A 25,216-nucleotide genomic window follows, 5' to 3' on the forward strand; every position below is an offset into this window, starting at 1 on the left:
ATATTTTCCCCTAGCCCTTAACTCTTTTCTTCGATCAGGAGAGAGGAGAGGAAAAGGTCTCTGTACAATTTATAAAGCTGATGTCCACCTTACACCTTTTCCTTGGGTTACAGCGGAGAAACACACCTTCCTTTGGCGTTGGCAGATGCTCCCGTCTGCCATCGTAACTATGAATTAGTATTTTTCATTCTTGCCTAAAAATTGGTAGCCAGTTTCAGAGATAAATGAGATTCTTCCCTCCTTCATTACAAGCCATGTTTAGTGTTTTATAATTTACACATGGACACAGTCAAAAGTATATGGTGATTGCCCGAGGGAAGGAGGGGTTTGGGGGAAGTAGAAGAGAGTAAAGGGAATAAATGGTGATAAAAGGAGACTTGACTTGGGGTGGTGAACACAGAATACAATATACAGATGATGTATTATAGAATTGTACACCTGAAGCCTATACAATTTTATTAACCAATGTTACCCCCATACATTTAATAACTTTTTGTTTCTTAAATATTTATGAAAAATAAAATAAAGAGGGTCACAGGAATTTGCTTTAAGGTCCAACTTTGACTGTTTCTTAGCTTGGCACTTTCAAATATGTAATGGTCAAAAAGTAAATAATAATAATTTTTCTTTTGAAGCCATTTTCTCAGAAAAACATAAAGAGAACGACATGTAGCTGCTTCATAATTTGACCCGATTTTGTTCTCAGTTATGTTTCAAGGAGCCCATTTTTAAGTATTAAATTTTTAAATTAAAGCTTTTAAATCATTCTACAAAAGGAGTTCTCTGGAGCAAAAGTGATGGTTATTTTTCCACCATTCTAGTGGGAAAATCAGTCAACGCCTTTTTTCCGTTTACAGCTATAGATGAAGTTTTATTTTAGATATATTTTGTTTTTATTCACTCACAATGTTGCATTTTAAAGCTTCTTTACTCTTTTGGAAAAACAGTGTGTCACTTTCGCTTCACTAACAGTATGTTGCAATTTTTTAATGAGAAAAACAAAGCGCTTTACAAGTATCTCTCAGATAGAGTTTTCTGTTTGTTACACATAATAATTTAGAGTTTTCCAAGAGTGCTTGGAAAGCGCATTTGATTTGCGAGGGCGGCGGGCGTCCTCACAGGGTCGCGGTCCTACCGACGCCCTTTCCCCGCAGCGCAGCCCCCCAGGCGCCGCGCTCCAGGGGGGCAGGACGCAGGGCGGGGCTGGCACGCACCAGGACAGGGACTCAGGGACACTCACCCACCGAGGGGTGGGGGGAGCTGATGAAGCTTGAGGCGGTGGAGGCGGACTTGGACTGCCTGCGGGGGCAGCCGTTGAAGCTGGGGTCCCGCGGCGTCGCCCTCTTCTTCCGACCCGGCTTGGCGCTGTCGGAGTCGCTGGGGTCGAACACCACGGTCACCGACTCCAGTCTGGTGACAGTGTACAGGCTGCTCTGCCGAGTCGGGTGAAACCTGGTGGCCTTGAGCTCCAGCTCATCGTAGCTGGACACCTGGATGAAGGGACACCAGCGGAACGCTCTCTTGAAGCCGGCTCGGAACCTGGGGAGCAGGCCGCAGGGAGAGAGGGAGTCAGGTCCCCACAAGGGCGCTTCTTTCAGCTGCCGCAGGAGGCCCTGCTGGGGGCACTGCGGCCAAGGCAGTTTCTGAACCTGGTTTTCTAAAGTTAAACTTTTAGAATTTGGGCCACCGCCTCGGCACTGGTCTTTTTGAGTTTTTCTTGTCTGCTTTGAACCTTAGTGTGTCATCGGTGAGAAGCAAGTCATTAAAGAGTAAAAGCACAGCGTTAGGTAGTCCATAGGACAAAGAAGCTGTGCAAGTCTTTGCTAATTTTATGCATTTGCCCAAAGGTGATTGAATCGGGCTGGCCACTCAAGGCACTTAAACACGATGTATTACAAAGCAGCGTTTTTCCGTGATAGTTACACATTTATAAACCAAAGCCTTATTGTTAGAATTCACTGCTAAGCTTGATGGTGTCTTTTCCTTTGGATTTTTATGAGTTTATCTGAGCCACACCGATGACACGTGCCAGGGAGCAAGGTCTCAAATGCTCCCTAATCTCGGTGGTTTTTATTTAATCACATGTGAAAGTGTAAAATCCTTGTCTTTGTGAACAGTTAAATGAAGCTGACTAAAAACAGATGTACTGCTTGTGGGGTGACTTGAATCAATATACGGCTTATGCAACTAATAAAAAAAGTAAGAATTAAGTATTTAGCAAACTTAGGGCACAGGGAGGCGGAGGCCCAGTTGGAACAGGAGTTCACGCAGTTACTTGCATGAAGTTCCGTTTCCACTTGTGCTCAAAACAGCTTAGAACACATTGGTTTAAGGAAACTATCAACCCTATGAAATCCTCCCTACCAGTCCATGTGCTGACCTTACAACTAAGGCGACTTTTACTTGGAAACCACATTTTACCTTTTCTCCCCAGTCTTAAATGTATCTGTAAATATTCCTCTTTTTTTTTTTTTTTTTAAACTTCACTTTAAAAATAGCTTTTCCCTGACCACCTGGATTCTCCACACCCTAGTCCCATGGAGGCCGCACCGACTCACCGACCTCTCTCACTCACCGACCTCATTCTGCAGGAAGGCGGGCTGGAATTCCCTTTGCCTGCACGGTTGCTTCTGTTGCACTCACAGCAACATCCTTTTTAGTAGATGATGCTCACATAAGTCATCCCCTGTGCATGTCTGTGAAGTGTCCTCATTTCTTTGAGGACCTGAGCACATGTTCAACTCACCTCCTTTACCTTTGGCAGATAAACTTATGAAAGGTTTGGAGGGAAGATCTGGGCCATGTAAAAACCGCCCAGTTAGAGCTGCTAAGAACATTGTTTTGAGATTGCAATTGTTAAGCTGGAGTATTTTATACAATGGGGGGAGTCTAGGAAAATATCCAGCTCTGTGCTCATCTCAGTGAATTTTTCAATTTCTCCTTCCTTTTGTGTTTTAAATTTGCACCAAGAAGCCAGAATGACACTACGTGCTCCCAGTGAAGCCAGGGGTGACGAGAAACCCACATTTGGTAATTTTGTGTTTACCGCTTATTCAGACAGCAGTAGATGATGGGATTGTACATGGTCGAGCTCATTGCCAGCCAAAAGCTTGCCAGGTAGACCTGCTGGATGTATTTCCACCGGTTTAGCTGTTGATAGATCGCAGTGAGGATGAAGTAAATATGATAGGGCAGCCAGCAGATGGCAAATGTCACCACAACAATGATCATCATTTTTACAACCTGGAAGGAAAGAAGGAAAAGGTCATATTTGGGAAATTTTAAAGTCATTAAATATATTACTTCCAATAGCTTCCTGCAAATCTTCTTTTCCCCACAGTACAGTTAAACACATAGCTCGCCTAAGGAATAAATATATTTTTTGAAATGGGAGGTAAAAAAGGGACAGCTGCCTATGGTAAGACTCAAGAAAACATGCTTGTGTCACCATTCTTTCTACCTAACCCGAGTGAATGGCTGGCACTAAGTCAAACTGAAACAAATTTATTTTAATAGGTCTGTCTACTAAATTTGTTCATACTTCTTTTGGGAATTTAGAAATAATATAATGTTTAGAATACCTTAAAATACTTTTGAGGCTTACTCACAGTCGGATCAGAACGCAAACTAGAGAGTTTGACATAAGTGGCCTATGTAGCACCTTAGAAGCATGAAAATACATCATCTGTTTATTGGACTTGCCGTTTGACTGCAAGCTGGAGATTCAAATGAAAGGTGGCAAGGTTAAGGGTCAGAAGAGACATGATTGTAGAAATAGACAAAGCATGAAATGGATCAGAGCGGAAGGCCAAGCTTTCCTAAGAGCCTAATCACTGTACCATCCAGGTGACTAATAGTGAGCTGATAGAAATTGGCCACCAGAGCTGAAAATTCAGGTCAATAGCTCACAGAATGTTGTCCTTGGCTATACCATGTAAAGCCTTTTGATTTTCTCAGGATTCTTTAAATTGCATTTTTCCCTAAAGAACTGTGTTCAGATTCCTGCACTTTATTTCTGCTATTTTTTATTTGTATATTTGTGGAATACAAGAAAGAGCCATATATTATTACTATCTGTGACGATGTGAATGTGCAGAGTACTATGTTAAATACAGTATCAGCAAATGTATGTAAAAGCTTATTTGAATATTTTTATACAGACTGACCACAAACTCCCTATGCATGAACTTGCTTTCCAACAATAGCTGAAGGGCTACATAGGTTATCAGAGTCTTTTAAAGCGACGTCCAACCATCAGGTGGAAGTCCAGAACCTGGGACATTAAAGTGAATGCACAGAATTTCATTAAGTTAAAATGCATCTGGAACAGAGGTATCATCAGATGCCTTATTATTCACACATATATGATTTTAATGACCTTGTTGCAAAACATTTAGTAACTTGTTATAAGATTTCCTTTAAAAAAATCTAAAAGATCCTAAGCGAAAGGATCTTTTATAGTGAAAAAATTGATACATTTTATTTATTTATTTCTATAAAATACATTTTAACCTTAAGGCTCTGCTCACAGAATCTTGTGGAATGATTTTAGATAGCGAACTCAGGACCCCAGGTTTTCTATAAATGCAAAAGCAAGCTCTTGGGTGAATGAAATTTTCTTGCTTTGTGAAATGCTCAAATCATTACATTGAAATTGTAATCATGTCCCTCATAAAATGTTAAGGGAAGGAGCATTTTGAAGCAAAAACCCTGAGTAATGATAGACGTGCAAATGCTGTGAGCAGTTCCCCTGGGTGGGCCAACGCTGGAAAATGGCACTAGCACAGACAGGCTATAAATGCTAAGCAGAAAACTTGGTAGAGTTCCTGAAACTCCTGAGATTTGTAGGCAAGATGAGAGACTGGGATAGAGATGATTAGAAGGTGTCACCATGTCTTGATAAATTTTATTGTAACTTGATATAAAAATTGATTGACCGTGACAGATGATTACTAGAAGTAGTGGGGTGATCACATTGTAAGATATAAAAATATTGAATTGCCTTGTTGTATACCTGAAACTAATACAATATTGTATACCAACTATAATGAAATAAAAAAACACTTTATAAACTAAATGAAAAAAGGCAAATTTTAGAAAAAAGGTTAATCTATAAATCCCAGAATCTGGTTTTTATTATTTACTTATTAGACTTTACTTGAAAAGGGGAATTTTAAAAAATTTTCAGATAGAAATCTTTGAATGAAAAGGGGCAAAGATACAACTAATTTCTGTATGCACTAAGATAATAGTTAATGGTTTAATTAAGATGCAGATTAAGTGGTAGATATAAAACCTTACTTTTCTGAGGGCTAAACAGGGAGTTGAGAAGGTGATGTTTTCATTTTGAGCAAACAGATTCAAACAAAGGCAATATTAGCTGATAAATAGTGGTGTTGCCAGGTTGGTAAATAATCTGCAATATGTATGATAATCCTTTTTTGTAACTTCAGATTTTTAAAAAAAATTATCTTTATTGTTGAAAGTATTACAGATGTCCCATTTTCCCCCCCATTGATCCCCTCCACCCAGCATCCCCCCTGCCCCACCCAGGTCCTTTCCACACTACTGTCTGTGTCAGATTTCTTTTTTTGTAGTTCATATCTAGTATACTTGGTGTTTTTCATAGTTTCAGATACACTAAAATAAAGTAAACTTTTGGGACTTTCCTTTGAATCTAACTAGGTACAAATTATTTTATCATAGAGATATGATAAAACAGTCCCTGACTTTTTTCAATTTTTTTATTGTGATAAAAATACATAATATAAAATTTATCATCTTGATTATTTCTAAGTGTATAGTTCAGTGATATTATTTATATTGTGCACCCGTTACCACCATCCATCCCCAGGACTCTTTACATTGGGCGAAGAGGAAACTCTATACCCATTAAATAATAACTCCCCATTCTCTCCTTTCCCTAGGCCCTTGACTCTTTTTTTAATTTTTTAAAAAATATATAGTTTTATTGATTTCAGAGAGAGGAAAAGAGAGAGACAGAAACATTAATGATGAGTCATTGATCGGCTGCCTCCTGTACGCCCCCTGCTGGGGATCCAGCCCAAAACCCAAGCATGTGCCCTGACCGGAGATCGAACCCCCACCTCCTGGATCCTAGGTTGATGCTCAACTACTGAGCCACACCCGGCCGGGCTAGGCCCTTGACTCTTAAATAAAAAGTGTTCTAAATCTTTTGTTTCTTTTTTCTTTTTCTTTTCTTCTTTTTATTTATTTAAGATTGATATTGGGTATTCATGAAGCTGACTTATCTGTTTCTGAGGCAATGGGATTTATTTCCCATGGTAACGCAGACATTGCAGCCATCCATTATCTTTGGCACAGAAACTTATTAGTAGGAAGAATAAGAGAAGTGGGACAAGTGAGGTAGCACTTAGAGCAATACTGCCTATTTTTCATAGTTAAGAATCCACTTTAATCACACAGGCAAGACTGAAATGCATGTCATCTGTTAGTGAGTAGAAGCTTTGGGCACCTTTTCTTCATGTATTGAAAGGAAAAAAAACCCACCTTTGAGTTTTCTGTGATTTTTGTATCCTGTACATGTTAGACTGGAATGCCTGCAGCTGTTCTTATCTGCCATGTTAACTTAGTGCAGGATAGATGATTTTGAGGTTTGGGTTGTAAAAAAAAAAAAAAAAATCAGTCTAGGAAATGAAATAAAATACTGCCAACCAGAAAACAATCTAGAAGTCATAGGCTTCAGGGCAGAATTTATTCTTTTTAAATGCCTGAATTGGAAGTGGTCAATTCTATCTGAGAAGAAACTTCTGTTTTGATTAGCACCTCCTTAGAGCATATGTTTGGAAGACCCATTCCATGGACCACACCTACCCTACCACTTCTCTATACCTTTTGTCAGCCCAAATGTTCTCAAGTGGACCATTGTATTTTTTAAGTCAAAATTATAGGCCTGCTTATTTTAACCACATACTAGCAAAGTAAAATATTTTTAAGAATAAGATTGTTCTGAAAAGATAATTAATAAATAGCACCTTAAAAAGTAAAAGCAAGGGACAGTTTCCTCCTAAGGCAAAAGGGAAACTGAAATTTGTTGAAGACCTGCCATGTGCAAGGTACTGTGCTACATGCATTATGTGTATTACCTTACTGTAATTAATGCAATTTGTACAAATTAATGCAATTTGGAGGTGCCCAGCTATGTTTCAGTTACAGTTAAAAATCTTATAGGTATCTATTTCTCTTATGACAGTGCTGTCAAGATGTAGAAGAGGCTCCTTCTGAAAGTAAATGTAAGTAAAACATTCTTCTGTACAGCGAATTCTTGGTTATTCAAATGAATGAATTGATATCTCTATTCTAGACCTCTCCTCTAACCTTGTGTTATTTCCCCCCTCATTATCCTTAGCTGTCTTGTATATTTGTTTGTGTTTTGATATATTTTTTCCCTTCTCAACAGTGACATCTTCTTTTTCAACAATCGGAGTTTTAAATTTTAAAAATCATTTGTTTAGTCCCAAGATACTCATGCCATAATTAAGTGATCTCGTCTTTTGTGTTTAGTTCACAAAGTACAGCTTATTTCAGGTCCTCTGCTTCTTTGTCTTGTTTCTAGCAGCTGGTTTTCCTAAGGTTTGTTTTTATTTATTTTTCCAACTCGGGACTCTGTTCATCCTTGCATGTAGAGGTAAACGGAAAGTGGTGTCTTCAGTGCTGCAAATCTGCAGATCATAAAGGAAGAGCAGTCTCCTCTCCTGCGGGCCAGCTGTGTGTCCTCGGAGGGTGGTGGTGCACTGAAACGCCCACAGTCTTAGGAATGATCAGAGAACTTACACAGTGTCTTTCTCTCCTGGGCTGCAGCACCCCGTGTGCTTCACACGCCCCTCTGAGCTCTGCCCTCTGTCCTATTGCAGCTGCTGCTTCATTGCGGAAAATGAGCCAAGTGGCAGATGAGAGGGCAAAACTTCCAAAGAACCCCTTTAGGTTACCGCTGTCCCCCAGACAGGCGGATGTCTCCAAGACACCTCGAAATGTCATGTTTCAAACAAGCTCCTTCCCGTGTCCGTGTCCGCGCCCCCAAGCTGTTCTTTCTGCCAAGAGGATCTCAGTCAGGGGCCCCACCGCCCACCCGGCGCCCGAGGCTGGGCACTTAGGACTCATGCCTGTTTCTTTGCAGCCCCTCATGTCATTGCCCCATTCAGTGCCCAGGCAGATCCTGTTGGCCAAGACCCAAAACTATGTCTTAAGTGCTTTCATGGCTTGTCATCTCTCTTGCTAGAACTTCTGAGAAAGATCATGATCTTTCTCGGGACAGTTGCAATAACCACCTAGTTGGACTTTGCTTCCAAATAGCAGTTAGAGTGACTTTCTGAAATAAAACCAAACCTTTTTACTGTTGCTCGAAACTTCTGCTGGATTATGCAGCTCCTGCCCTCTTCTCCAGCCTCACCCATTACAAACTCCCTTTGCTCCTTCCTCCAGCTCTCTTCAGCCTTAGTTCTTCTGATAAAAGCTTAGATTTCCTACCACCTTGTTTAAAGGTGACCCTCCTTGCAGCCATTCTTTTTCATATTACTTTATTTCCTTCAGCATTCCCAGCACAATTGGTCCTTATTTTGTTAATCTAGAGGACCTCTGTGTCCTGCCTGAATGCAAATCCTCGGAGGGCCTTGGACATTTCAGTTTTGTTTACCCCGTTTTGCTAGAGCTTAGAAGAATACACACAGCCTTTGATGGCCCTCCTTTGAGTAAATGAATAAATAATACATGAATAAATAAGCCAACTTACATTATTTAGGGATCAGCTATAATACACTGCATAAGAATACCCTACACCTTACAACTCAGTTTCTATTGCTCTCCTGCCTTCCTATAAGACACCTTAGAGTTTAGGCAGATTTGAGCCAAGGATTCAAATATCAAGGTTTTTGCACACATCTTCCTCAAGTCCCCATAGCCTAAGAGCAGAAGCATAGATCAGGAGGAACATTTTGCTGTCGTGATTTTATTTTTTAATACATATAAGGCACATAAATGGCTGTTCTATTATACTCTGTGATGACAAACCAAAATAAATTTTGCCATAAGCAAAAGGAACTATTTCCTAACACATGAAATTATATATTTACATAATTTCAGAGTCGCTGTTGCTTTGCACACAATTATTATTTTTAACTGAATTATCAGGTTATATTAGCTGAGTAGAAAAAAAAAAGTGTATAGTAAAACAATTCTTTTCATTAACTTTTTTGTATTAGGAGAAAGGACCAATCTATTTATTTTGAATCCTTTTACTAAGAGAGTTGTAGGTATTCCAGTTTGCCATGATCTTCACCTGAAGAGTGTTCTCCTAGCAGCGCTCCAAGCCCTGGAGTTAGAGCTCGCTGTACAGCCTTTCCTAGTGACAAACCCAAGGTCCTGCAGCGAAGTGTTCCAGGGGATGCCTTGTGAAACTTTTTTTTTTTTTTAAAGGAATATAAAACTATTTATTGACCACTGTCCTTGTGAAATTTTATGGCTTGAACGTAGACTGGTGGTGTGATGATGGAGACCTGGCTTGGACTCTCAGTCAAGTGAATGAAACAGTGTCTTCTAGATCTCCATGAAACTATGTTTTAAAATAAAACATTCTTATTCAAGCTGGATTAACTGTGGCGTATAAACTATGGCCACCAATAATTACTTTTCAATTTTCAGTGAGGCACTGTATATAAAGACAATTACTATCCCCTAATTGATTTTCTGCTTTTTAATCAGCATGGTAGCATTTGAAGGACCTGCTGTTTTTTCTAATTACTATTAGAGCTCCTAGTCCCTTTTTTATGCAACTACTATTCTGTCCATAATTTTCAGTTCTTTTTTTGGTGCTCTTTTCCTTTACAGATTTCATATGTGGAGATGTCTGTGTTTCTTTGAGGTGTCAGTGACAATCATTTTCCTCTGGGCTTAGGTGGCTGAGGCAAAAGGATTTAGAAATTCCTATTTCAGAGATTTATAAAATGCTGCCAGATCATGTTGAAGAATGGTGAAATAATGAAGCAGAATTAATCTGAGGATAATACCTTAGAATAAAAAGGTAAGAAGCATTCACAAGGTATTATTTCACCAGTTCTAAATATTTTCAAATAAAAAACAGCTTAAAGGCAGGTTTGGGAGGATGACGAATGATTTGAAAAATCCATAAATTTGGAAATACACCGAGTAAAGCATATAGAAGTACATACGCTCATTGTCCTTCTGAGATCTACTACCTAAGCCAAGTAGGAGAGAAAAATCTCTGAAACCTTGTCAAAAATGAAATAAATATGAAAACAGTGGCAGAAAGATATCTGAAAAGATTTAGAGCGAGTAATTAGACTCACATACCTAAAGGGTTTGTGCAGCATTGGGGTGTCAGAAAGCAGCATTAGTTTTCTCCTTATGAGCCCTGCTGACTTGAAGGAGAGTGGAAGTGACTAGAGGAAGGATATATGTTTGCAGAGAAAGGGAATGGATGTCGATGGGCATTTGCAAGTTTGGAATTATTTGAATTATAAGAACAGCGCTACAGTTTGAATGGTAGGAGTGGCACTAAATTTTCCTAGAAAAAATTGTGGGTGAGTGGTCTTTCTGGAGCAGAGAAATGTGTCAAGGAGGGGGCTGCAAGCAGGAAAGGTGGAAAGGAGACCAGGGAGGAGACACACACTTGGTGAGAAATGCCAAAGGGGGTCTGTGCTCTGAGAGGCAGATTCTCCCTTTGAACTAATCTGTGGAATCCTCAGTGAAGTTCACATTTTCCGTCGAGGACACACAAAAATGAAAAACAGCAATATACATGAAGTTAGCTAAAATCTTGGCCACCTAAATAATGGTAAATCAAAACAGTAGATTACTGGGGACTGGCTGTCATAGAAAACCAAGGGAGTCAGGGCTATTTACAGGCACTGTGTTGGGGGAGGCAGGTGTCATGCTAGCCCACTGTTGCACAGATTATGTAAAAGTAGGAAGGTGCAATGATTTTAACAGAAACTGTTTCCTCCAAGGCAGGAACTAAGAAGGAGGTAGAGTAGAAAGTAAAAGTGAAAAGGGCTCAATAGCTAACTGCTAACTATGGATCAGAAAGAGAAGGAAAATGTCCTAGTCAAACAGATAATTAGTTTCCTCGATTTCCTTTCAGCTAAGGGATGAGCTGTTAGAATGGAGTGGAGAGAGAGACTACCCTAGTTTCTTTCTTTTTTTTTTTTTAAATATATCTTTATTGATTTCAGAGGGAGGAAAGGAGAGGGAGAGAGAGAGATAGAAACATCAATGATGAGAGAGCCATTGATCAAGCCCACAACCAGGGCATGTGCCCTGACCAGGAATCGAACCCCGATCGCCTGGATCCTAGGTAGACGCTCAACCACTGAGCCACGCCCGGCTGGGCCCTAGTTTCTAAATTAGTAGCACTCACACTTGCCAAAAAACTCCCATCTTCAAAGCAGAGCAGAAATCCTCCTTGGTTCCAGGAAGCTACCAGAATCCAGGGAATGATTTAATCATAGGAGCCATTTCCCAACATCCTAAGTAATGACTTTGTTATGGGCTGAACTGTGTACCCCTAAAATTCATATGTTAAAGTCCTAACCCCCAAGTACTTCAGAATGTGATTGTATCTGGAGATAGGTCTTTAAGGAGCTGACTAAGTTGCAACAAAGTCATATGGGTAGACCTTAATTTAATAAGACTGGTGTCCTAATAGGAAGAAGGGATTAAGATGCAGACAAACAGTGAGGGGAGACCACGTGAAGACCCTGGAAGAAGACGGCCATACAAGATAGGGAGAGAGACCTTGAAGAAAACAGCCCGTCTGACTGGTGTGGCTCAGCGATTGAGCATCGACCTAGGATCCAGGCGATCAGGATTCGATTCCCGGTCAGGGCACATGCCCGGGTTGTGGGCTCGATCAATGACTCTCTCATCATTGATGTTTCTATCTCTCTCCCTCTCCTTTCCTTTCTCTGACATCAGTAAAGAATGGAGGTTCCTCAAAAAATTAGAAATGGAGCTGCCTTTTGACTTAGTGATTCTACTCCTAGGAATATATCCTAAGAATCCTGAAACACTAATCAGAAAGAATCTATGCACCCCTATGTTCATAGCAGCACAGTTTACAATAGCTAAGATATGGAAACAGCCCAAGTGCCCATCAGTGAATGAGTGGATAAAAAAGCTGTGGGACATTTACACCATGGAATACTATGCAGTTGTAAAGAAGAAAAATCTCGTACCCTTTGGGACAGTATGGAGGGACCTGGAGAATATTATGCTAAGTGAAATAAGCCAGGCAGCGAAAGACAAACATCACATGATCTCACTTATACGTGGAATCTAAAGAACTTAATAAACTGATGAACAAAATAGATTCAATGACATGGAGCATAGATGAGACTGATGAATGTCAGAGGGATGGAGGAGGGCGGGTGGGTGGAGGGAGAGAGTAACCAAAGAATTTATCTGCATATATGCACAACCTAAGGACATGGACAATGGTGGGGAGGGGGACTGGGGTGGGGGGTGGGACGGGGTGGAACAGGTCATTGGAGAGAAAAAGGGACATCTGTAATATTTTAAATAACAACAACAAAAAGATATACATATAAAAAAAAAGAAAACAACCCAGTTGACACCTTGATCTCCTATCCTCCAGAACTGCAGGAAGATAAATTTCTGTTTCTAACGTACTTAGTTTGTGGTACTTTCTGTAGCATCTCTAACAAAGTAACAGACTCTTCTTTCCACCTTCCCCCACTTCATCACCTCATCCATTTCTAAGTCATATGTGGCAGATACCATGAAGTATAACATATTTGTATTCTGTTGCTTAACCGTGGTGAGCCATATGCTTATCCATCGAAATTCACATAGCAGCTTCTGTAACTGAAATGGCTAATTTAATCAGGTATATTTTACTGGTTACTTCCAGCAGAGAGAGCCCTTGAATGTATCATTCCTTGTGTCCTAGCTGTCAACCAAAGGGACACTGAGAAAGAAAAGCCTGTCCTTTGTGTATTCTTTGGGTTTTTGGTAGAAGGATTTTTGTTTTTAGGATGAAGATTTATAGCAGATGTTATCAGCTGAGGGCCTGGCGCAGAATGGAGGGCTTTTGAAAACATCTGTTAGGCTAGTAAATATGCTATGGAATTTGGAACACTTAAACCTAAGAGTATACTATGGAGTACATTAGATGTTATCACCAGTTATCTGTTTTATTTGGCCAGGCTGTTTATATTTGATGCTAATACAGTTAGTCCTGCACAACACTGAAGTAGTTTTCTCCTCTATGAAAGAAAGAAGGCATTTTTTCCCCAGCATAATTTAATGTTAAGGAAAATTGGAATTTTATAAATGAGTAGTATATGCATAATATAAATTTTTTACTTACTAGAATTTTTTGTTTACTGGAATGCTATGTCAAGAATCTATATAGTAAGGCAAATCTTAAATATTTTTCTTGTGGCAGGGCTAAAAATATTTTTTATTTAGTGAAATAAGGAAAACTTTCAAGAACAGTTTAATTCATTCAGCAATAGATAAGTAAACCTCATTTTTAGTCCTCAGATTATTAATATACTTCTTAAGATGTTCACCTTAACCTGAAAATTCACACTGCAGTCATTCCTGTGTGTGCAGGGATGAGGGGCAGAGAACCAGGTCAGAACTCAGGAAGCTTCAATTCCAGAACTGGCTCTCCCTTTTAATGATGTTTGACCTTTAGCAAGTCACATCACATAACTGCACTTTTTTTTTTCATGTATAAAATGAGAGGGTAGCTGATTCATAAAACCGAATTCTTTCATTCATTTATCCATTCATCCATCTATTCACCCAGAAGGCATTATGCGAGGCACTGAGGACACATGGTGAGTAAAGCACATTTCTTGCTCAGGATTCTACAATAGAGCTGAGAACTGACCTGTGATAAAAAGCCCCACATTTCTTACGGACATTTAATTTATCCTAGTTTAAACTACCTTATTTTTCCCTTTTTTTTTTGTACACTCTAACAGTACTTGAACTCATTGCTAAATAAGGTTTCATTTTATTTATTTATTTTTTAAATTTATCTTTATTGTTGAAAGTATTACAGATATCCCCCTTTTTCCCCCATTGATCCCCTCCACCCTGCACCCCCCCCCCACCCCCAGGCCTTCCCCACACTATTGTGTGTGCCCATGGGTTATGCATATATGCAAATAAGTTCTTTGATTAATCTCTCCCCACCCACTCCCCCCCCCCTTGCCTCCCCACTGGGACTCATCAGTCTGTTCCATGCTTCTGTGTCTCTGGTCTATTTTGTTCCTCAGACTATTTTGTCTATTAGATTCTACATATGCGTGAGATTAGGTAAAACTGAATCAGGCAGAATCAGAAAACCTGAACAGGCTAATAACAACTGATGAAATCGAAGCAATAATAAAAACACTCCCAGCAAACAAAAGCCCTGGTCTGGATGGCCTCACAGGGGAGCTTTCTAATTCTTTAAGTTGTAGGGTTTAAATCAAAGAATTGTAAACGGTTATTAGACAATATGTTATTGTAGACATGGTAAATACTCCATGTATTTACACAAAGCCTAGTTAAAACTATTTAAGTTTACAGTAAAAACTACTCAAAGTAAAATAGGAGAGTAAGGATAACAAGTAGAAATGGGCATTAGTCTTAGGACCAGGAAGAGACAAAAGTCTCTGGCAATTTACTTTATCAGATAAGAAGTGGGAACGTCAAAATAATTCTGACAAAAATCTTGTCTACAAGCTGCACTGAAAGATCATGAACAAAGAAAATAATACATTTAAGAATATCAATCTGTTTCAGATAAGAGATTCCATATAAAATCATTTTAGCATTAAATAAAAATATAAAATCAGATTACTCCATTATGAATGAATTATTCATAGATAAACAAAGGTGGCGGGATGTACTGTGAGTTACATGGACAATAGAATCAGAGGGACTTAGTTTATGAAAGGAAGTTATTTTCTTAAAATTTAGGTATTGAGTATACATTGTATAAAAAGCAAAAAAGTGTTTGAATGTTGGTATTAAGAGTTATCCCCCCCAACCTCTTTTACTGACATTATCTATAATGTACTTTAACTGTATAAAAGGTTATAAAAAGACAATGGATTATTTCTTTGACTTTAATGTTAGCCTGGGATCCAAACCAGATTCCTCTACTTACTTGAAACATAATATTATTCACATTAGATGTTAATTAAATATTTGTTGAATCTCTATAATGGATATCTATAGTTGGAAGGGAACTTAGAGGTAATCTAGTTCAATCTTCTCATTTTACAAATAAGACTGAACCCAGAGAAAAGTGGTGATTTGAACAAGAGATGTTCTCTCTCTCTCAGCCACACACAGCATGTTGTGCTTATTTGTCTTAATAAGTCTAGATTTTCTCTAGACGCAAAAAACCAATTAGATTTATATTTGTCTACTGATATTTGGCAATGATGATGCAGAGATTATGGAATGATTTTAGTGGTGGCAAAACCATTAATTAATATCCATTTGCTTTAGGGTGTTATATTAACTAAGGAGAATTTGTTAAGGGGTTTTGTGTATTGGTTTTATTTAGTATGTATTAAAGGGAGCTATATTAGGTTAAAAACTCATTTCAACAAAAACAAAACAAACTATCAAGGGATATACAAATTTTAATAATAAAAAAGATTTTATATTAGTGCAGATTTTTACATATCTAAAATAGATCTTTCCTCATTTTGGTAATTGCATGCAGTCCCAGTTTCCTGATGAATAATTTTTTAAGGATTAAGTTTGAAGTTGATTGTTGGTACTGGAAATAAATTTTAAGTTGATTGCTGGTACTGGAAAATAATTTTTCCTTAAAATTTTCCAATTTTCATTAGTTTAATATACAAAAGCCTTTAAAGTCAGAATATATCTACAAATAATACAATAATATAATTCAACTGTACTACTGGTAATTAAACAAATAGAAAAATAACTAAGGAATTACTTTATCTTATTTACTTCTCCACACCTACCCTTGAGTGAAGTTCAGAAATGATCAGCGTAATATAGAGGTTAAAAACACATTCTCTAGAATCAGAGGTTCTGGGTTCAAATCCTGCTATCATTCAATAGACTAGGCAGTTATTTAACCTATTCAGTTACTCTTTCTTCATCTGTAAAATGAAAATAACAATAGTGCCTTCCTTGTGCGCTTGTCAGAACTCAACTGATCTACTTAACACACCTAAATCAAGTATCTGTCATATTAATAGGCACAATAAATGCTAGTTGCTTTCATAGAGCTACCACAAGCATTATTCTTGTTACTAGTGATTATAACTAGGTTTATTTTTGTCTCACGTAAATACAAAAGTAGGTGCAGACTGGAATGGCATATTTATGAGCATTAGACACAAGGCACTTCAACATATACATTGTCTTGATTAACCTTCATCAAAAAATTTCAAGAAAAGAAATAGTATTTCAGTATTTAGCTACATGTGGCTAATAGCCGCCACATGAAACAGTGCAGATGTGGATCTTTCCATTGTTGCAGAAACTTCATTAGACAGCACTATTCCAGAGGAAGTCAGGATGTATAATGGAATCATGGGCAGGAAAATTTAATGGATAAGAGATTGGCTAAGGGTAGTCACCAGTCCTTTGCAGTTCTATATGCTGGGCACTATTTGAAATGCTTGACATGTATTGCCTCATTTCATCTCTTTGCAACTACCTGAGAATGCATTATTGTTCTCATTTCACTGTATAGGGATTGTAGCCTCTCTGGAGCTCAGATATATTATATTGCTCAAGATATGTGCCAGAGCGAGCATTTGAACTTGGCACACCTACTAAGAGACTGTTTCCAGTCAATATATTCAATTGCCTGAGTTCACATTGCAGCAGTATGGATATATGAATTACAGATAAGATTCTAATTCAAATAAACATTCAATGGCTTATAAGTTAATACCTATCGTTTACTTTTAGATATTTAGGAAACAGATATTTAGGATAATATTGTCAAGACTGAAAAAATCTGAAGAGATATTTGATTTATTTTACCAAAACATCCTAAATATGAGATCTGTTAGCACCCTTTACTTATTTCTTCCTTATATTGCATTTGATTTTAATCCAGAATAGCCATAAGGCAAGGGACTTATGAAATTTTAGGTTCTGATAAGATCTATCATTCTAGAACAGATTTTTTTTGAACTTCAAAAGCATTTTAAATCAATCCGACAGTAGTCTGTACATATTTCTTGAAGGAGGGTGCTGGCAAAATATTAAGCAATTACCACAAAAAAGTAGCACTAACTTAGTCAAGGCCTTGGGGATTGTGTGATGTTGATATTTTATATTTTTGCCACTGTCTGAAGGTATTCTTATTTAAAGTGCAGGGATTCTTAAGTTAACCACTTTGTTATGTTAAAGGGACATTATTAATTCAATAGACCTATTTAAATAGACATATTTAAAGCCAATGGCTACATAACATACAGGATTTAAAAACCTAGAACATTTGCTATAAATTGAAGATATCTTTCATTATGTTATGAGGTATTCAAAGTGCTTTGACATTATAAAATACATTATATAAGAGAGTTTATTAATGTACTTGCTAACATTTTTTTGAAAGTCTAGTTCTATACATGTGACTCAAATGTTAGTCAATCTTACAAATTCTCTCTTAGAGCTTAGTAAGCTGTTTGGAACCATAAAATTTTAATACTGATTTTCAGGTTTAATGGTCTAATTTTTATAGTAAGAAGATATTTCTAGAGGTATTAATTTATTTTTCAATTAATTTATTTAGTTTTTTTTTTTTTTTATATTTAGTGCTGGTTAGACCCACTAGTATTATTTCCAAATTAAATACATACTTAGACAGGACATATGCAAAGATCAAGTGGGAATGGTTAATGATCTGAAAGTTTCATATTAGTTTACTTTTTAGATGTGCTAGATTCTGTATAACAGACATGTAATTTATTTCTACTGGCTGTTCTTTGAAGAATTTAATCTCCAAAGTTTGTAATTAAGCAAAATTCCCGCCTGGCCAGGCATGGCTCAGCGGTCGAGCATCAACCTAGGATCCAGGAGATTGAGATTCGATTCCCGGTCAGGGCACAAGCCTGGATTTCGGGCTCAATCCCCAGTGGGGGGCGCAGGAAGCAGCCGATCAATGACTCTCTCATCATTGATGTTTCTCTCTCTCTCTCCCTCTCCCTTCCTCACTCTGAAATTAACAAAGATATATTAAAAAAGAAAAGGAAACTAAGCACAATTCCTAAAGATTGTGGGAGAAAGATAAATGGAGGGAATGCTTCTCAATAGTTGCAAAGATTTTCTCAGTGATTTGACTTAAATTTTTATTTATTCTAGTTCATGTGTATTTGGGAGCTGAATCAACATTCACTCTTCTTTATTGCTTGGAGGCTGGTTCAGCCTTGTTCATGGAGGTATTGTTTTTCCCAGCAGTCAGAATAAATTTGCATTACTGTAATCAACAATCTCTTATCTCTGAAGTCAAATCTGTAATTTCAAAGATGTATTTTCTAGGAGAGAGCACATAATTAAATGGCCCAGCAGGGTAGGATTTATATCTTTGACCTAAGTAGGCATAGTAAAATATAAATATAGCATGATTACTAGAAATAACCCTATTCCAAACCATACCAGACAATAGTTAAATTTCAGCTTTAAAAAAAGAAATTAAGAGAAGAGCTAGCTATATTTTGAAACTTTAAATATTTGGGAAAAAAATAAGTGTTACTTCCGAGATACTCACAGTTATACCAATAAGTGACTGTGAAAGAACCCTAAGGACAAGTTAATTTATTATAAGAAGTCCATAACATAAGTGTCATTTTGTATTATTTCAATCTAGAACACAATCTGAGAGAAAGACATATAGACTGTAAAATGTCAATGTGTTACTTTTAAAAAATATTCTAGGAGGGTCACACTCTCAATTTAAACTGATATTTATACTTTAAAATTGTAAAGTAATGAAATCATAAGGAAATATTTATGCCTTACTTTCATAAGTTACACACAGGCAAAGGCAGAACTATTCCCTCGTGTTTTTGTTCCCTCTGGGGCTTGGTGCAAATATAGAAGGGAACGTTCATTAAATTTTCATTTTTATGCTAGAAAAATATTACATGTATATGAAGATAAAAGAACTATAATCTACAAGTACTAGGCTTATTTTAATTTGTCTAGGAATGAACAGGGAAAAACTGTTAAAAAAAAAAAAATGCCTAAACCAGTAAGAAACAAAAGACAGGAAACTAAGTGGGTAATAGGAAGGTAGAAATTATTCTGAAATGCATAGAACGTTACATAAGTTATTTAATGTGATGGTTCCTAAAATATAGCTATAAGAAAATATCTCCCCAAAGAGCATCTTTCAATATGAGTAACATGTTACAAAATGAGGGTTGAAATTACAAAAGAGAAACTGTTTACTAAGACGACCAAGTTATTGAAATTCTCCTAGTTTTAGGATTCTTTCTTAAATGCTAAAAGCATAATTTGGTTGTTTGTGTACTTCATTTTAAGGTGTTTTTTAAAAAGAGAAAGAAAACAACATTATATACATAGATACATACATATCTCTATCTCTATCTCTCTATCATCTCTATTACCTCTATCTCTATGTCTATCATCTCTATCATCTCTATATCTCTATCTCTCTCTATCATCTCTATCTCTATCTCTATCATCTCTATATCTCTCTCTATCATCTCATATATCTATATCATCTATATCTATCTATATCATCTATATCTATATCATCTGTATATCTGTCTATCATCTATATCATCCTATATCTATATCTATCTCTGTCTCTATCTCTATAATCTCTATCTATCTCTATCTCTATAATCTCTATCTATCTCTATCTCTATCATCTCTATCTCTGTCTCTATCTCTATCTCTATCTCTATCATCTCTATCATCTATATCTATCTGTCTCTATCTCTGTCTCTATCTCTATAATCTCTATCTATTTCTGTCTCTATCTCTATAATCTCTATCTATCTCTATCTCTATATCATCTCTATCTCTGTCTCTATCTCTATCTCTATCATCTCTATCATCTATATCTATCTATATCATCTATATCTATATCATCTATATATCTGTCTATCATCTGTATCATCCTATATCTATCTATCTCTATCTATCTCTGTCTCTATCTCTATAATCTCTATCTCTATCTCTATCATCTCTATCATCTCTATCATCTATATATATCTATATCATCTATATCTACATCTACCTATATTATATATATTACAGGCAGAAAGAGTAAATTGATGTGGAAAAGTTCATGTGTACTTTGTGTTTATACTAGAGATCACAATAAATTGTTAACCAAACATAAGCCTTGTCTACCATTGTTTGTCAATAACAGAAGAAAAACATATTAGTATGAAAATGGAATCCATTTTCTATGTTTGTTTTTAAAACCTAATTGATTGTTGTTAAGTGAGTGTTTTAGGTAAGGGATTTTAAAATTGTTGAGTGTTTTTTAAGGGAAGTATCCAATTAGTTGGTAGTTCTACATAAATAAATGAACTGTAAATAAAATAAATAATAATTGGCATAATTAGCATGACTCTCTTATCCTTGGAAAGACCTCTCAGATCTGCATTAGGTACACATCAATTGGAGAAAGGAAGATGGAATAGATGACTGATTCTTTTTAACTCTACAGATTTATCAAAAATTTCATTCCCTGAGTTACATAATGGTAGTCTGAATAAAATCTTAACAAAAATCCTAGTAAATTGTCAACATAATCATTTTTAAAGGGTTTTTTGTTTAATGTGAATGTTCAGAAATAGGTTTTATAATGTCACCAATAAGTTGTAGAAGGGTATTAATGCAACATTCATCTTTTAATCAGCTATATATGATTGCTATGCAGAAACCAGATGGGGGGAGAGGGAGAGGGCGAGGAGAGATGTCAGGAAGGGAAGGAAGGAGGGATAGATAAATGGATATTAGGAAATTATAACACACTCTAAGAAAGATGCCATTCTTGGAATCAAAGAAGCTTCTGGAAGATTATAGAGCACATCCAAGGCACTCTATTCAATAAAGGACAAACATAGCTAGAACTGCAGAAATATAGTAAACTAACACCCCACTTAAAGTGAAATTTTAGAAGTTTCTTGTGGAGTAATTGAGAATACTCTGAACAAGGTTAAAAACAAAGTCTTTCTGTAGGGAAGTGACTATTCTATCACAGACTGAAATCGCACATGATCAGTAACTTATAGAAGACAAAAAAGAAGTAAAAAAAATTGGATGAAAACAAGACAAGACAAATAAAAGCAGCAAAGCATCGTATCATGTTATACAGTATTAAACTGCCCTAAGCAGGTTTTCTTCCTCTCTGATGTGCCACAACTTACAGAAATGCTAAGTAAATTACATGGAATAGTACCTTTCTTTTAGCCTTTAGCTGCTCGTGATACTTGTCACAGGTATCTCCTGGGATCTCTCCTCCCCAGAGAGTGATTCCAACAATGGTGTATGTGACGCCCATGACAAGCAATGGGAAACAGTACACCAGGATAATGACAATAATATGGTACCTGAAATTAAAAAAAAAGAAAAACACACATGCTGAAGAGCGCATTGGGTTGAAATAGTGGGAATTTGAATTCATTCCATTTTAAATCACAATTGAAAATGCTAAAGAATGTTCCCACATTTTCTCTAAGTCTTCATTTCACAAATCCATGAACATACTGTTATTGTCATCTACAGTTGTCCCAATGCTACCAGTTGATCTTTGTCAATCTTTATACATGAAAAACACAGCTGAGCTGCAGTGTTCATTTAAATTACAGCCACCCCTCCCCCTCCCTACCCCCTTGCCTAGAGGTTCAGGATAAATGCTTTCCCTTTGCTTGGTAATTGTTGAGCTAACCTAATTAAATGTATCATCAGAGGAAAAGAGATGCGACAGATTAAAACTAATCAAGTGACAGATGTTTTCTCCTTTGTAAAACTATTCTATATATCCCCATGGCATCACTCATATTTGAAATGTTGTTTTTCATCTGAATGAAAAAAAATGTTACCACATAGTGTGAGCCTCATTGAATTCACAAGCTATTTCACTGTGATTTTAAATATCAGATAAAGACATTTACTTGTATTTTTCCAAACGTAGGGAATATTTGATTGCATTATTCATTTGGTAAATAATATATAGATGTCTCAGTCACAACAAAGTGATGACGCTCTAAATTATCAAACTAAATTCTAGGATTTCATAGCTTTCAATGGAAATTATAAGGAGGCAATTAGGGAGGAATAGAAGGTAGCCAATAATATAACAACCCAACTGGAGTTTGTATAAACTTTAGTGTGGCTTCTAAGGTCTTAAGAGGCTTTAAAGTAATTAAAGAGTTTGGAATGTTAACATTCTCAATACCTGTGGGATTTAAAAAAAATTTTGTAATGGGAATGGGAAGTGATTTGGTCAACAAAGAATGAAATTTTATTATTATTAATTTTATTTTATCATACAACTAAGATTTTTTAGTAATGGATAGAAAACAGTTTAATGATTTCTGCTTGCTTTTCTTCAGTAAAAGCTTCTAATGTTTCTTAAAAATTTGGACTCTTGGTAGAGCAGAGTTTGATCAAATGACTTCATTAAAAAATAACCATTATATTTGTATTATTTGTTATTCTTAAAGGGAAAAATTAGTCACTAAATAAGAATTATATTGAAATAAAATATAAATGATCAGAATAAAAAACTAAATGCAAATAAATTGTACAATTCTTTTCCATTTGCTTTTCTTTTAAAAGAAATTTTTAATTAAATTAATTGGGGTGGCATTGGTTAATAAAATTATATAGGTTTCAAGTGTACAATTCTATAATATATCATCTGTATATTGAACTGTGTGTTCACCACCCTAAGTCAACTCTTCTTCCATCACCACATATTTGACCCCCTTTAACTTTACTACCTTTCCCCACTCTCCTTTCCCTCTGGTAGTCACCATATAGCTGTCTGTGTCTATGAGTTTTTGTTTTGTTTCTTTGTCTTGTTTGTTCATTTGTTGCTTTCAGTTTTATGTCCCACATATGAGTTAAATCATATTGTTCTTAACTTTTTCCCCTATGACTTATTTCGTTTAGCATATTCTTAAGATCCATTCATGCTGTTGCAAATGGCCATATTTCATCTTTTCTTTTCTTTTTTAAAATGGGTCCAAAATATGAAAAATCAAATTCTATCATGTAGCATTCCTATTTTCTTTCCAACCTAGTGTTTAAACTTCTTTTGTATTAAAACAAAAGAACATAACGAAGAACCCACCAGGACTCCTTTCCCTTCAATCAGGCTTCTTAAAAGAGCAATCCACACATTCGCTCTTTAGTTCCTCCCTTCTCACTCATTTCTCAACCAATAACAACTTTCCCCTCCTTTGGATGCTGCTTTTATTTCCAATGAGCTTATCACCTACTCTAGGAAATTCTGCAGAGCTGCCCCACATAGAAGTCATCACATTTTTTCCCCCCAATTATAAATCTTTGTAATTTACACCAACTTATTGACCATATCATACCATATTATAGTATCTGTATGTCTCTGTCTTCCCAAGTAATGTGTGAGACATTGAGGGAAATGTCTCTATTTGTTTCATTGATGCTCCCAATCTACAGTTCCTTAAATGTTCAATAAATTGAATTGAAAATCATAATAGAGAATTAACTTACGTGAAATGTTGTTTGGGACCTTCTGGCCATTGCACATAGCAAAGAGTACGACCTGGCATGACTTTGATTTTGGAGTAAAGACACTGAGGGAAGGCAAGTAGAAATGCTAGAATCCAAATACAGCCAATGACAATCTTGGTTGCTGTGGCAGACAGTCTGGGTTTCAAGGGATCAATAATGGCCATGTACCTGTATGAAAACAAACAAAATCATTTTGCCAGCCTCTTGTTAATGAAGTTTAAAAAGTAGTTTCAAAGGAGTTTCAGTGGCCAGGGTTCTTTCTCTCCCAGTAAACAAATTGATAAGGATTTTGCTTGTGTAGAGGCAGCTTAAAGTGATAATCATAACATAGTCTTTGGAATCAGAAAAATCAAGGTTCAAATCCTATTTGGTCACTTTTTAAAAAATCTTTTTGAACCTCAGCTTTATTATTTTAAAAATAGAAATAAGAACATCCACCTCTTAGGGATGAAGTCAAGATCAATAAAAATAATGTAAGTGAAAGGCCTTGATTGTTTGGTGCTGTGCCTCGCACATTCTCAGAATTCATAAATGCCTGTTGAATGGAATTGGAAAGGTGAGTAATAAGTGCTTAAAAATATGAGTTCAGTACCTCAAGACCTCAGTTTTTTCTTCTGTATGTTTGTTTTTAAAAGAAAATTCTAGAGACAATATGGGTAATAGCTACATGATTGATGAAGATGAAGAAGCCCTATGAAGGACATCATCAACATTTCCAGCTAAAAGCATGAAGAGACAAGTTCAGGGTTCGCATAAAGATGAATAAATCATGTGTGATAAAGGCTATGCCTTCCTGTTTCTTCCAAAATTGAATTCATGCTGCATCATGAAAATCTTCATAGTGTCTATCTATATAACAATATATCATTTTTATAAAAATATATTTGAGGCTCTGAAAGACACACACAAGATTTTTTTTTGAAATTGTTAACTATCTGAGCATGGTAACTCAAGTCAAGCTTTATGCACCTGGTAAAATAGTAACAATATGTCTGGGAGAATCAAATTCCAGTTTTAAATTGAGTATTTTTGCATTTCTAGCAATAAATCACATTATCTTAATTGTTTTATTTTTACTGTTGGTTATTTTGTGTTTCTCAAACATATATTGATTTATGCAAACTTTCAAAGGCAACACTTTTATCAAAGAATGAGTATTACTTAAGCCAAAAACATTTTAACCTTAAGAATAAATACCTCAAAATAAGAATAAAAATAAAGGTAATTAATTAGTTTGGTTTTTGCTCTGGGCTTTTTAAATTATTAGGCAAAATTAGATCTTAAGTAGATGTTTTGGAACTTGCTTAATTACTAGTCATAATATTAATTTTGGTTGTAATTTACTTGAATGAAATATTCTTAATTTATTATATGTGACAGTTAATAAGTAAAAGTGACTGTTGGATATAAAAATAATTATAAACACTGTACCTTGGTT

The 25,216-nt window shown here is 36.3% G+C and overlaps 1 protein-coding gene across 1 annotated transcript in view; it reads right to left on the reverse strand.

Moving 5' to 3' along the window:
• Nucleotides 1-1,226: 1,226 nt before the first annotated feature.
• Nucleotides 1,227-25,216, reverse strand: part of TACR3 (tachykinin receptor 3) — a gene marked incomplete at both ends in the record, with an annotated part of 70,751 nt that continues 46,761 nt past the window's right edge. The window contains 4 exons of the mRNA XM_081155164.1: nucleotides 1,227-1,539; nucleotides 3,047-3,243; nucleotides 21,458-21,608; nucleotides 23,758-23,946. Coding sequence (XP_081011290.1) covers nucleotides 1,227-1,539; nucleotides 3,047-3,243; nucleotides 21,458-21,608; nucleotides 23,758-23,946 — 850 coding nt within the window. The remainder of the gene's footprint in view (nucleotides 1,540-3,046; nucleotides 3,244-21,457; nucleotides 21,609-23,757; nucleotides 23,947-25,216) is intronic.

Source organism: Miniopterus schreibersii, assembly GCF_964146895.1.
Source record: "Miniopterus schreibersii genome assembly, chromosome: 1".
Classification (NCBI taxonomy): domain Eukaryota; kingdom Metazoa; phylum Chordata; class Mammalia; order Chiroptera; family Miniopteridae; genus Miniopterus; species Miniopterus schreibersii.